Genomic DNA, 12,964 nt, shown 5'->3' on the forward strand with positions numbered 1-12,964 from the left:
GTATGGTACTGTAGCCTTTACACATTTTTAAAGGGTTTTTTAAAATAGGTATCAGTCCGTGTGCAAAAACCATGATGTAAATTAAAGAGGCACTGTAAGTTAAAATAGTAATACCCTGCTTTTGGTAAAGAAGAACAACTTGATTTTTTTTGTACAGAACAGCTTTATATTAGCTTGAGAAAAGAAAGCTATGGTGCTGAAACTGATCTGCAAAAAAGGAGGAACATTGATTATCACTATTGGCAGATGCATTGATTTTGATTTTCTAAATAACTGTTTGAAATTAATTTACTGACCATTAAGGAAAGTGTTATTGTATCCAGAGAAGCAAAACTCTTATGACCCTATTTAGAATATGCGCTGCATGCTACTCCACTGAAAAGAAAAACATTGATGTAAAACACATAACTTGGTTGTCTTGCGCTTGGCATGGAGAGGCCAATCAAAAACTGAATAGAAGGGAGTAGACAAGCATTTTTACCATCATGGCTGCTTCTACTTATACTAAACATTACATCATGTTCTAGAGTGCTGCTTTATTTCAAGCATTTCAACATGAAATATTGGAAATCTTAACATAATTGCATATTCATGTTACAGAGTTTTTCCACCCCTTGACATAGTGTTGGCATTGTAAAAAGAGTAATGCTAGCTGTGAGTGTTTAACTGGAGAGATTTCTGCTTGTTAGCAATATGCCATCTTCTGTCATCAGAGGATGATCATATGGGTCTTGCAAAGTCCCCAAAACTGTACATTTGTATTAAGTGGTTGTAGTCCTTACTAGTCACTTACATTTCAATGAGCATTGCAGGTGCTGGCTGCAAACAAGTGGCTGGTTTCACCAGTTATAATTAGGGCTAGGATTTTGTCACGGAGGTCACGGAATCTGTGACTTCCAGAAACCTCTGTGACTTGAGCCCACGGTGCCTGGGAGCTGCAGGGTCCCCACACTTCAGGTGGTGGCCGGGAACTGGAGGGGCCCCAAGCTCCCAGCCACCGCAGGCAGCTCGGGTGTCCCGCAGCTCCCAGCTGCTGCGGGTAGTGGGCATTCCCCGGGAGCTCCCAGCCCCCAAGGGCAGAACGGCCCCCGGGAGCTCCCAGCTGCCGCAGGTGACGGGAATGCCTCAAAGCTCAGAGCTGCCACGGGTGGCTGGGGTGCCCCAGAGCTTGGAGCCACAGGTGGTGAGGAGACCCTGCAGCTCTGAGCTACGGCCCCTGGAGTGGTATGGGGACCCCGTAGCTTCCCAGTTTGTCATGTATATTTTTAGTAAAAGTCGTGGATAGGTCACAGGCTTTCTTGAATTTTTCTTTATTGCCTGTGACCTGTCTGTGACTTTTACTAAAAATATGTGTGACAAAATCTTAGCCTTAGTTATAATGTATTTCTTGAGATGTGCAGATAACTGACAAACGAATAATGCATATTATGAAAATAATATATAGATTATGAAAACATTATATAGATGTATCCTACAATGATCCAAATGTATGTCTCATTTTTTTAATTCAGTAACAGAAAGTATCATCTTTGTGCCAAAAAAATTAAAAATTCTGCGCCTAAAAAATAAAAATTCTGCACACAATATTTTAAAATGCTGCAAACTTTAATTGTCAAAATAACACTACATAATCACACCAGTTTCAATTATTTTGGTAATTTATTTCAAAATACCTGTCAGCAAGTATGTCTGTAACAACACAGACACACACAAACATTTCCCAAGGAATAGAGAGTTAAAGAAACCCCTATGACAACCCAGTCCCTGTTTCTCTGCCCCCTCCCATCCCCTCAGAGCCCAGCTGGGGCGGGTAGACACCCACAGTCCCTCCCTCCCAAGATCCCAGACATGGTCTTCCCTCTCCCCGCAGCCAATACACCCAACCCCTCCTCCCCCACCCCAGAGCCCAGACGTGGGGGCCCCCCTTGCCCAGATACCCACATCCCCTCCCCGCCAGAGCCCAGACACCCACTCTTTGTCCCCCCAGAGCCCAGGGATCTAGAGGGAGAAACAGCCTGATGCTGGGTCCAGGGCTTGTGTGGAGTTTGCGGTGCACCACCGTCTCCTTCCCTCAGGGCGTGCTGGGAACTGCAGCTGCCATGAACCCTCTCCCTCCCTCTGGCAGTGTCTTCTAGTTGCGAGCTGGGCTCTGCTGGGTCCAGAGGCCCCTAATGGCTGCCAGGAGAACTGCAGCCCATTTCTGTGGGGGAAAGAAAATTCTGCACGCACAGTGTTAATTTCTGCAAAATTCTGCATTGCGTAGTGGTGCAGAATTCCCTCAGAAGTAATACATCTTTATACTGCTCATTTCCATTTGTTTGTTTGCTCCCCGTTCCTTACTTCCTCGTCCCAGAAATAAATAGATTTTTTTGTAGTTTATCACATTTAACTTTCTTACATTAAAAACATATATATGTATCTATAGCATTCTCATTAGGGAAAGTTAGAGTTGAATTTTTGTTCTGTGAAGTTTTTCTGTATGCACTGATGTCTTGAGATGCTCAGAACATTCTCAGGCATTTTTCACTTGGGCTGAAACTTTCCATGGTTAGTCTTTATTATGATTTCAGAGGTAATTTCTTCTCTAAATGTTTCTTTAAAAATAGTCCAGCCATTATTGAATTAGTAGTGATTTGGAGAGAGGGTTTTCCCTCCCCCAACTTAAAAAAAAAATCAGATGCCTTTCTGCAGAGATACTCCAACAGTGGCTGAAATTTAAAAATAAAACTTTCCGTGTGGCTAGGTCTTGCTGAGGAAAAAAGAACACAAGTGAAAAATGAATGTCATTATTGTACAGGACTCAGCTTATTAATGTTTTTTTATCTTTCTTAGATGTGAGGCATTATGATGGAATACACCCCTTTATTCACACCCTGCACACTATTGTAATAATCTTTTTACAATATATGCCTTGTGAGATATCATTTGGAAAGTCATAACTTGCTGATCAGTAGTATCATGGTAAAGTGCCTGTTTATAACATTATATGTAAAGTTATGAACATAAGCTGAAATCATGACTGAAGTGTGTTTCCCAGTGAAGTCTGAGGAATGTTTAAACCAGTTTCTCAAAGACAAAGGGCAAGCTGATGTATTTTTTGTAAGATTTTCCAGTTTATAATCATTTCACTCTTCCTCTTTCCCTCCAATATTAAAATCTAATTTTTAATATGTGAAGCCAGTATGTAAGGTATGCTTGAGTTAAATGGGTTTATCCGTTTTAATAATATAAACCTCTCTCAGGCAAATCCAATCATCAACAGAGTTTTTAAAAAAATCTATGAATCTTGGTATCTTGTTTTTTTTATAGTTACCATGTACTGTAATACAACCTGCTTCAGGTAATTACCATATATTATAGCGGTTGCCATTAGTGACTGCTATAATTAAGGTTGCAAATCAGTTTCCATTATAATCCCTTGTTTTCACACAATCATAACTTGTCAAAACATTAACCTTTGGGACTGAAGTTTTCCATGCTTACTTCCAGCTTGAAGGTAGATATTTTGGGAGGCACAGTTTGAAATATCATGCAGGAAACTCATTTCCAGTCTTTTTGAGTTCTGAGGGCTGTTTAGCTGGGTAGTGAAATGCGTGTCTGTCTGTCATCTCCTCCAGAGACCATATGCCCTAAAGAATGAGCATAGGCCGTGGAGCCCACACCTCTTTTTGTGTTTCCTTCCCACTTCGGCCTGGCCTCTACAATACTTTGCACTTATACAGAAATTTACAAAGATTACTAGGGCCTGGCTACCCTACCACTTATTTCAGCAAAACGTATGTTGCTCACTCAGGGGTGTGAAAAAAACCACCTCTGCGCAACCTAAGTTACACTGACAAAAGCGATGGTGTGTACAGCACTTTGTCGGTGGGAGAGCTTCTCTCACTGACATCGCTACCGCTGTTTGTTGGGGGGCGGTTAAATTATGTCGACAGGAGAGCTCTCTCCCATCCACATAAAGGGGTTACATCATGAGTGATCTTACAGCGGTGCCACTGTAAGCTCTCTAGTGGAGACATAGTCCCAGTCATTTTTCACAAGGCTCTCCCCATAAAGTCGTCCAAATTAAATTGTCTGTTTTACTGATGTGGATTGTGGGCGGTGTGTATTGAGAGTGTGGGGGACATAGTGGTCTAGTGACTTCATCATGGGCCTGTGCATCAGGCGACCTGGATTCTAATGCTGAATCTGACGCTGACTTTGGGCAAGACGCTTTACCAGTCTGTTCCTTTGTTTCCCATTTGTAAAACTGGGATGATATTTACCTACGTTTTAGATCTCCATTGAGACTTAAACATCAAGCCAGGTCTGATGGCTACATACAATACTGGAAATTATTGTACAGTAGTTGCTGTTCAATTTTGTCATTTACCTACATTTACCACACAGTGGTCTCTAAGGCCTTGTCTACACTACAAGACTATTTCGAATCAACTTAGTTCGAATTTGTGGATTCGACCTTATGAAGTCGAATTTGTGTATCCATACTAAATACACTAATTCGAATTTCTGAGTCCACATTCACGGGGCCAGCGTCGACTTTGGAAGCGGTGCACTGTGGGAAGCTATCCCACAGTTCCTGCACTCCCCGCTGCCCATTGGAATGCTGGGTAGAGCCCCCAATGCCTGCTGGGGGGAGAAATGTGTCGAGGGTGGTTTTGGGTAAGTGTCGTCATTGAACCGTCAATCACAACCTCCCTCCCTCCCTCCGTGAAAGCGCCTGCGGGCAATCTGTTCGTGCACTTTTCTGGTCAGTGACAGCGCGGACGCCACAGCACTGCAAGCATGGAGCCCGCTGCGATCATCGCCGTTTTCTCCTCCTCGCACTTTATCGTCCACCTCTTCCACAGTCAGCTGATGAGAAATTGGGCTACTTTTCAATGGTGCTGCAAGCACTGGGGGACCATAGGGGACGTTTTGCAAACATCAACGTTGGGTGGCCGGGCAAGGTTCATGATGCGTGTGTTTTCAGGAACTGTGGGCTGCTCAGACGCCTGCAGGAAGGTAGTTTCTTCCCGGACCACGAAATAACTGTTGTGGATGTGCAGATGCCTATAGTCATCCTCGGGGACCCAGCCTGCCCGCTAATGCACTTGCTCATGAAGCCCTATACAGGCGCCTGGGACAGCGACAAGGAACTCTTCAAATACCAGCGAGCAGTGTGACCTGTGACTGTTCAGTTTCTTTACAGAGAAGCTGAACCTGCCCCTGTTTCTTTACCCAGTTACTGTTGACTCTCCTCTTCGGTTACATACCCCGTTCACCCCGTTTCCCCCACTTCCAACACACGTGTAAAAATAAAATACATGTCCCATTGTTCCTTAAGAAAGGTTTCTTTATTCATGACTTTGCGTTAAAGGGTTGAAACTGGGAGGCAGACTGTGCTGGGTAGGGTGTGCGGTGATGTAAAGACCGCCTCTAAATTCAAGGAATGACAGGCTCCTGCTCCTAGAGCGGTCCGCAGTGCCGGAATGCTTCTTTCAACGGAGCCTGCCATCCCTCTTTATGGAATTCTGTGTGCGGGCGGATATGTGACCTTGTGGTGGAGGAGGACGGATACAGATTCCTCAGCTGCGTGACTCAGCGGTCCAGGACAAGGACCGCTGTATAAGATCTGTAACCGCCCTCCCCCGCTGCAAAGTCACATCTCCCCCGCCCACACAGATCCTGGAAACCACCTCCCATACCGACCAGGGTGCCTACTGACTGCACCGTGTGTGTGACCCGCTGCTGATCCTACCCCCGTGTCTGTACCCTGGGAAAGGTGACTGTCTTATGCAATTAACCACCCCCTTCCCCACGCCCCCCATTCAAACACAGTCTTCTTTGAAAAAACATAACGGAAACAGTAATTAGCAGCAAAGCATTTTTATTAATTAAGTAGACAGTTAGGGGATGGGACTGGGATTGGGACTACTGTGAGTCTGGAAGTGAAGGACTTCGGCAAATGTAGGGTATGAGAGCTTTTGGGTACTTGAGCACTGTGCTGTGGTGCAGTGACAGTATTCACGTCCCCGGCCGCCCCTCCTCCTGATTATTTTCGGTGAGGCGGGTATGGGACTTTGTGGCGGGGGAGTGCGGTTGCAGATACACTGCAGGGTGTCTCTGTCCTCCTGCAGTCCTGCAGAACATCCACAAGGCACCTGAGCGTGTCCGTTTGCTCCCTCACTAGTCCAAGCATTGTTTCAGTCGCCTGCTTGTCGTCCTCACGCCACCTCTCCTCCCGTTCGCTGTGTGAGCGCTGGCACAGAGAGACGGTCTCCCTCCACTGGCTCTGCTGGTCCGCCTCTGCTAGGTAGCAGCCCATACGTTCCTCGAACATCTTGTCCCTTGTCTTTTTCTTTCGCCGCCTAATCTTTGCAAGCCTCTGCGAGGGGGATGCTGTGTCAGGTCTGGAGACAGTGGAAGCTGTGAGATGGGAAACAGGGAGTGAATTCCTTGCAAATATTCTTTTTTGCGAACAATTAACTGAGTCTAGGCTGTCTGTGTGAATTCTGGGTTGAGACCCCTGTGCCTGCTAGGGCACAAATCATTTTCGCGGTAGATTCTGGGTAAATGTCGCCAGTCATTCCTTCCTCCGGGAAAGCAACGGCAGACAATCATTTTGAGCACGTTTTCCATGAATTGCCCTGGCATACGCCATAGCGTGGCAACCATGGAGCCTGTTTTGGATTTTGTGTACGTCACCGTATGTGTACTAGATGCCGCTGACAGAGGCGGGCCAGCAGCGCTGCACAGCAGCATGCTTTTGCTTTTGCATGACAGCAGCGATGGTTACCAGGCATACTGCACCGTCTACCATACCATGAATTGGTAAGAAGACGGTAATAAGATGGTCATGGTTACCTGTCCTTTTGCACTGCACCATTTGGTGCTGTCATAAGTGCCCCTGGCCGATCAGCCAGGGGCGCAAAAGCCAAAATTGGGAATGACTCCCTGAGTCAATCCCTCCTTTTTGGTATCTAAAAATAGAATCAGTCCTGCCTAGAATATGGGCAAGTGTACTAGAGAACCACTGTATCATAGAACCAGAGAGCACAGCTGCTCTGTGTCCGATCCTGCATAAATTATGAGCTGTATGCTATTCACAGGGGGTGCTCCTGCAACAACCCCACCTGTTCATTTCATTCTTCCCCCAGCCTTCATGGGCTACCATAGCATTGTCCCCCCACTTGTGTGATGAAGTAATAAAGAATGCAGGAATAAGACACAGTGACTTGTTTGTGAGAAATGAGTGGAAGGAAGCCTCCAGCTGCAATGATAGTCCAGGCAGGACATTAAGGAGTGTGAATGAAGGAGCCCATCATCCCTCTGCTAGTCCAGGGGCAATTGAATCTTTTATTTACAATGAAGGGTGGGGGCTGATGGAGCTCAGCCCCCTGTTGCAATGATGAGGACGGTTACCAGCCATATTGCACCATCTGCCATGAAAAATTAGGGACAGGCGCCCTTGATTGACCTTACTGATGCTAGTCGGCATGGTTACCAGCCCTTTTGCACTGCCCCATGTGCCAATAGGCTGACGATGACGACGGGTATCAATCGTATTGTACCGTCAGCCACCCATGGCGGGGGGGGGGAGCAAGGATATTGGTGTTGAGTGCTGCAGCATCGCATCTATCTGCAGCATTCAGTAAAGATACGGTGACATGTAAACGAGTCAACAGAGGATTGATTTCCCTTTAACTTCTCGGGTTCGGGGGGTGTGTGCGTAAATTGAAGAGCTGTGCCCTGAACCAACGCGGACACGGTGTTTTACCATAGAAGCATTTGGAGCTCATCCAAGAATGCAAATGATTTTCGGAGACAGCAGGAACTGTGGGATACCTTGCGTCCTCATTCCCCCCTCCCTCCATGAGCGTCCGTTTGATTCTTTGGCTTTCCGTTACGCTCGTCACGCAGCTGCGTGCTGAGTCTGTGCTATGCCGCCTGTCCGTGGATTTATTAAAAATACTTTGGACCAGGCGCACCATAACAGTAATTCCACTACTTAGATGCATGAGTCTCCTAGCGAGATCACCGTGAGGACGGGCACTGAAGGAGATAGAGAGCGCATGCTGCGTGAAATCTATCATGAACCACGGACCGATGCAGCCGTGCTCGGGGAGGCAATGCTCCCTGAATACCGCATGAAAGCCTCGCGCGGAAAAGGGTGCTATCACGGAGCACCCAATAAGGCAGCTCTCCCCAGGAACCTCCTGCTGATGCTTATCAATTAACGGAAGGAGAGCTTCGTGGAGATCTCCCAGGAGGATTTCTGTTCTATCACCATATATAGAGAGACCTCCTTCTCACACACTTCAGATTCCTGTTATATTAAGAATAAAAGTTAACATGGTTAAAGCACTTACCGACTGCTCCTTCCCCTGATTCAGGATCCGGGTTCATGGCCGGGGAGGGTTGGTAGGGGATCTCCGTGACGGTGATGAATAGATCCTGGCTGTCGGGGAAACCAGCGTTGTAAGCGCTCTCGCCTGCCTCGTCCTCCACAAACACTTCCTCATCTTCCCGTCCGTGAACATCGTCGAGGAACTGTCCGTCGACACTGTCCCATCATCAGAGTCCATGGTCACTGGTGGGGCAGTGGTGGCAGGCTCCGTAGCGTCCGTTTGCCGCTTTGATTTTTTGGTAGCCTTGTCTGGGGTCCTTGGTTTTCACGCGGCGATGCGTTGCATGACAGCTGTATCCTCTGTCTGGATCATGGCTTTGGAGACCTTCTCGTAGGTCTTTGCATTCCGTTTGTTGGAGTGCAGCTCCGAAAGCACAGACTCCTCGCCCCACACACCGATCAGATCCAAGAGTTCCCGGTCAGTCTATGCCGGGTCCCTCTTTCTATTCAGAGATTACATGAACTCCTCTGCTGGAGAGCTCTGCATTGCTGCTGGTGCTGCTGAGCTCGCCCCGATGTCCAACCACCAAATGAGATTCTAACTGTCCAGAAAGGAAAAGGAATTCAAATTTTCCCGGGTCGTTTCCTGTGTGGCTGCTCAGAGCATCGAAGCTCGGACTGCTGTCCAGAGTGTCAACAGAGTGGTGCACTGTGGGATAGCTCCCGGAGCTACTAAGTTCGATTTGCATCCACACCTAGCCTAATTCGAGCTAGCCATGTCGAATTTAGCGTTACTCCACCTGTCGGGGTGGAGTACCAAATTCGAACTAAAGAGCCCTCTAGTTCGAATTAAATGGCTTCCTGGTGTGGACGGTTGAGCGGTTAGTTCGAATTAACGCTGCTAAATTCGAATTAAAGTCCTAGTGTAGACCAGGCCTCAGATTCTACAGCTTTTCCACATAGCGAGAATAGGAAGTTTCTCTTGTATTACAAGTCTTTCTGTGGTCTTTCCTGCAACTGTGGATAAACATTGACTTTTTAATGTGGTCACTGCAGGGAAGGTTGTATAATAAATTCCAGTTTGTATTATATTTTGTATGGCTTGACAATTTGTTGTGCTGTAAAGGGAGACCAGGCATAAGTTCAAAGAGGTGGCTAGGCAGGAAGAGTTAAGGATAAGCTATCAGCCTTAATGCTCGTTTCTCTGCTAGATTCATGAGCCTTAACATTACATTAGCACTTGTTCTTTTGCATAAAATTCTTTTTAAAAAAAGGTGATTGTTTTTTCCACACAAGCTTCTGGGGGAATGTTTTTTAATTAGTTTCATGAGATGTATGATGATAAACTGAAGTATACTTACTATGCAAAATTACAGGTTTTGTTAAGTTTAGAAATAGTTCTCCACGATTTATTCTATGTGCAGACTGATAAGGCTATTTAGATCCATGCTTTGCAAGATGATGTAGACTGTAAAGGTATGAGTTATAAACCAGTTTTTTTCATAACATAAGAAAGCACAGATCCTACAAAGGGATCTGCTTCCAGGAGACCTGATGCCTGCACAGAATCCATTGACTTCAGTGGGACTTCATGCAGATGTGAGGGTCCCCACTTGTGGATTCTTTTCCAGGATTGTGGCCTCTGACCTGAAAATGTTACAATTCTCCAAAGTCCTATGATTTTTCGGGCAAAATATGGTATTTACAAAATCAGTTGCCCTCTCCACAACTGAATTTCAAATGTAGAAATGCTTCCATTGAATTTAACACACTTTGGATCAGGTGCTAGATCTGAGGTATCCCAGGTGGATGAGAGGGAAAAAAAAGCCTTTATGCAAATCATTACAACTAAAAAATTAATATGTCATGTGTCTGAAATGATTTGACATTATTTCAAAGACTACTAGTTTTAAAGGAATTTCTGATCTCTCTCTCTCTCTCTCTCTTTGTCTCCTCCAGTGGCAGATGAAAGCCAGGTTAGTTCATTGGCTGGACACAAACAAGGTAAGAACTTTCTTTTACCTTACTTCACCTACCCTTCCCTCAAAAAAGAGCCAGTCTGTGAGCAACAGCTGGATCTCGCTTATAGCAACTGTGGTGGCTGAAAGGTTTGCAAATTAATGCATAACTTCACTTCCACAGTGATAAATTAAGGCTTACTTATTGCTTGGCAGTGTATGTAGTTCCATACATAGGCTGGGCTCATTTTGCAGGAAAAGTAATAACGGTTTCTTTTAAAATATATCTATTGAACACTGAGCAGAGTGTGAGTTAAAATAAGTAAAGGACAAAACCTGTAACCTTTTCATGTGCCAATGTAGGCACTTAGACAGTGTAAATTGTGAACAATATAAATGTCTCATTCTCTTTGTCCTCCTGGAAGAATTTCAGTTTTCCACTCTCACAATCTGAAATATCGAACATAGACAGCCCTACCGAAGCTTTCACTATTGTTTTTTTATTCCCATTTATTCATCTGCAGAAGTTGTTCTTTCAGTGACACTATACTAACAAAAGGATCTGCTTTTTTCTTAAACTGCTTAAGATCTATCTTTGTTAGCAATGAAGGTTTATATCCAGCAGTATTACTATAAAGTCTTGTAATAATAAGTCTGTGAAACAAGTTGCAGTACTGTACAAGATGCAGTTGCTTTATTATAGTAACAAGCTTTGTGGATGGGGTGGAGTGGTAGATGTGGTGTATCTTGACTTTAGTAAGGCTTTTGATATTGTCGCTCATGACCTTCTCATAAACAAACTAAGGAAATGCAACGTAGATGGAGCTACTATAAGGTGGGTTCATAACTGGTTGGAAAATCGTTCCCAGAGTAGTTATCAGTGGTTCACAGTCAAGCTGGAAGGGCATATCAAGTGGGACCCTGCAGGGATCAGTTTTGGGTCCAGTTCTCTTCAGTATCTTCATCAGTGAGTTAGATAATTGCATACACTTATAAAGTTTGCGGATGATACCAAACTGGGAGGGGTTGAAAGTGGTTTGGAGGATAGGATTAAAATTCAAAATGATCTGGACAAACTGGAGAAATGGTCTGAAGTAAATAGATGAAATTCAATAAGGACAAATGCAGTAAACTCCACTTAAGAAGGAACAGTCAATTGCACACACAAAATGGGAAATGACTGCGTAGGAAGGAGTACTGCAGAAAGGGATCTGGGGGGTCATAGTGAATCACAAGCTAAATATGAGTCAACAGTGTAACACTGTGGCAAAAAAAGCAAACATCATTCTGTGATGTATTAACAGGAACCGTTGTAAGCAAGACACGAGAAGTAATTCTTCCGCTCTACTCCACGCTGATTAGGCCTCGACTGGAGTATTGTGTCCAGTTTTGTGTCCAGTTCTGGGTGCAACATTTCCGAAGAGATGTGAACAAATAGGAGAAAGTCCAGAAATGAGCAACAAAAATTATTAGAGGCCTAGAAAACATGACCCATGAGAAAAGATTGAAAAAATTGCATTTGTTTAGTCTGGAGAAGACTGAGAGGGAACATAAGTTTTCAAGTACATAAAATGCTGTTACAAGGAGGAGGAAGAAAAATTGTTCTCCTTAACCTCTGAGGATAGGACAAGAAGCAATGGGCTTAAATTTCACCAAGGGTGGTTGAGTTTGGACATTAGAAAAAACTTCCTAACTGTCAGAGTGATTAAGCACTGAAATAAATTGCCTATGGAGGTTGTAGAATCTCCAACATTGGAGATTTTTAAGAGCAGGTGTCAAGGTTTCCTCCCCCACTCTGAACTTTAGGGTACAGATGTGGGGACCTGCATGGACCCTTCTAAGCTTAATTCCTAGCTTAGATCTGGTAACGCTGCCACCAGCCAGAATTCCAGTGTCTGGCACAGTTTCTGTCCCCCCAAAACCTTCCCTGGGGAACACAGATCCAAACCCCTTGGATCTTAAAACAAGAAGAAATTAACCATCCCCCCTCTCCCCCAATACCCTTGGATCTTAAAACAAAGAAAAATCAATCAGGTTCTTAAAAAAGAAAGCTTTTAATTAAAGGAAGAAAAGGTAAAAATTATCTCTGTAAAATCAGGATGGAAAATGCTTACAGGGTACTTAGATTCATATAGCCCAGGTGTCATCTAGCCTCAGGTTCAAAGTTACAGCAAACAGAGGTAAAAATCCTTCCAGCAAAAAGAAACATTTACAGGTTGAGAAAACAAAAATAAGACTAACGCCTTGCCTGGCTAGTTACTTACAAGTTTGAAACACGAGAGACTGATTCAGAAAGATTTGGAGAGCCTGGATGGATGTCCCGTCCCTCTCAGTCCCGAGAGCGAACGAACCCAAAACAAAGAACACAAACAAAGAACTCCCTCCTCCAAGATTTGAAAGTATCTTGTCCCCATATTGGTCCTCTGGTCAGGTGTCAGCCAGGTTTACAGAGCTTCTTAACCCTTTACAGGTAAAAGAGACATTAACCCTTAACTATCTGTTTATGACAGCAGGTTAGACAAACACCTGCCAGGGATAGTCTAGATAATACTTAGTCCTTCCATGAATGTAGGGGACAGGACTAGAAGACCTCTCAAGATCCCTTCCAGTCCTACGATTCTATGATTAAATTTTCAAGTATGCATCCCAAAGGATTGTGATTTTTAGGATAGCCATT

The 12,964-nt window shown here is 44.7% G+C and overlaps 1 protein-coding gene and 1 long non-coding RNA gene across 13 annotated transcripts in view; one reads left to right on the forward strand and one right to left on the reverse strand.

Annotated features, from left to right (window-relative positions):
* The window catches only part of PARD3B (par-3 family cell polarity regulator beta), a 665,445-nt gene that overhangs the window by 416,968 nt on the left and 235,513 nt on the right, over positions 1 to 12,964 (forward strand). For all 12 annotated transcript variants that reach the window (XM_045032213.1, XM_045032216.1, XM_045032214.1 and 9 more), the window contains one exon: positions 10,289 to 10,333. In XM_045032213.1, the coding sequence (XP_044888148.1) occupies positions 10,289 to 10,333 (45 nt within the window). The remainder of the gene's footprint in view (positions 1 to 10,288; positions 10,334 to 12,964) is intronic.
* Positions 2,679 to 12,964, reverse strand: part of LOC123378445 — a 32,086-nt gene continuing 21,800 nt past the window's right edge. The window contains exon 3 of the long non-coding RNA XR_006582621.1: positions 2,679 to 2,749. This is a non-coding gene — a long non-coding RNA (uncharacterized LOC123378445). The remainder of the gene's footprint in view (positions 2,750 to 12,964) is intronic.

Source organism: Mauremys mutica, chromosome 10, assembly GCF_020497125.1.
Source record: "Mauremys mutica isolate MM-2020 ecotype Southern chromosome 10, ASM2049712v1, whole genome shotgun sequence".
NCBI classification, from domain to species: Eukaryota; Metazoa; Chordata; order Testudines; family Geoemydidae; genus Mauremys; species Mauremys mutica.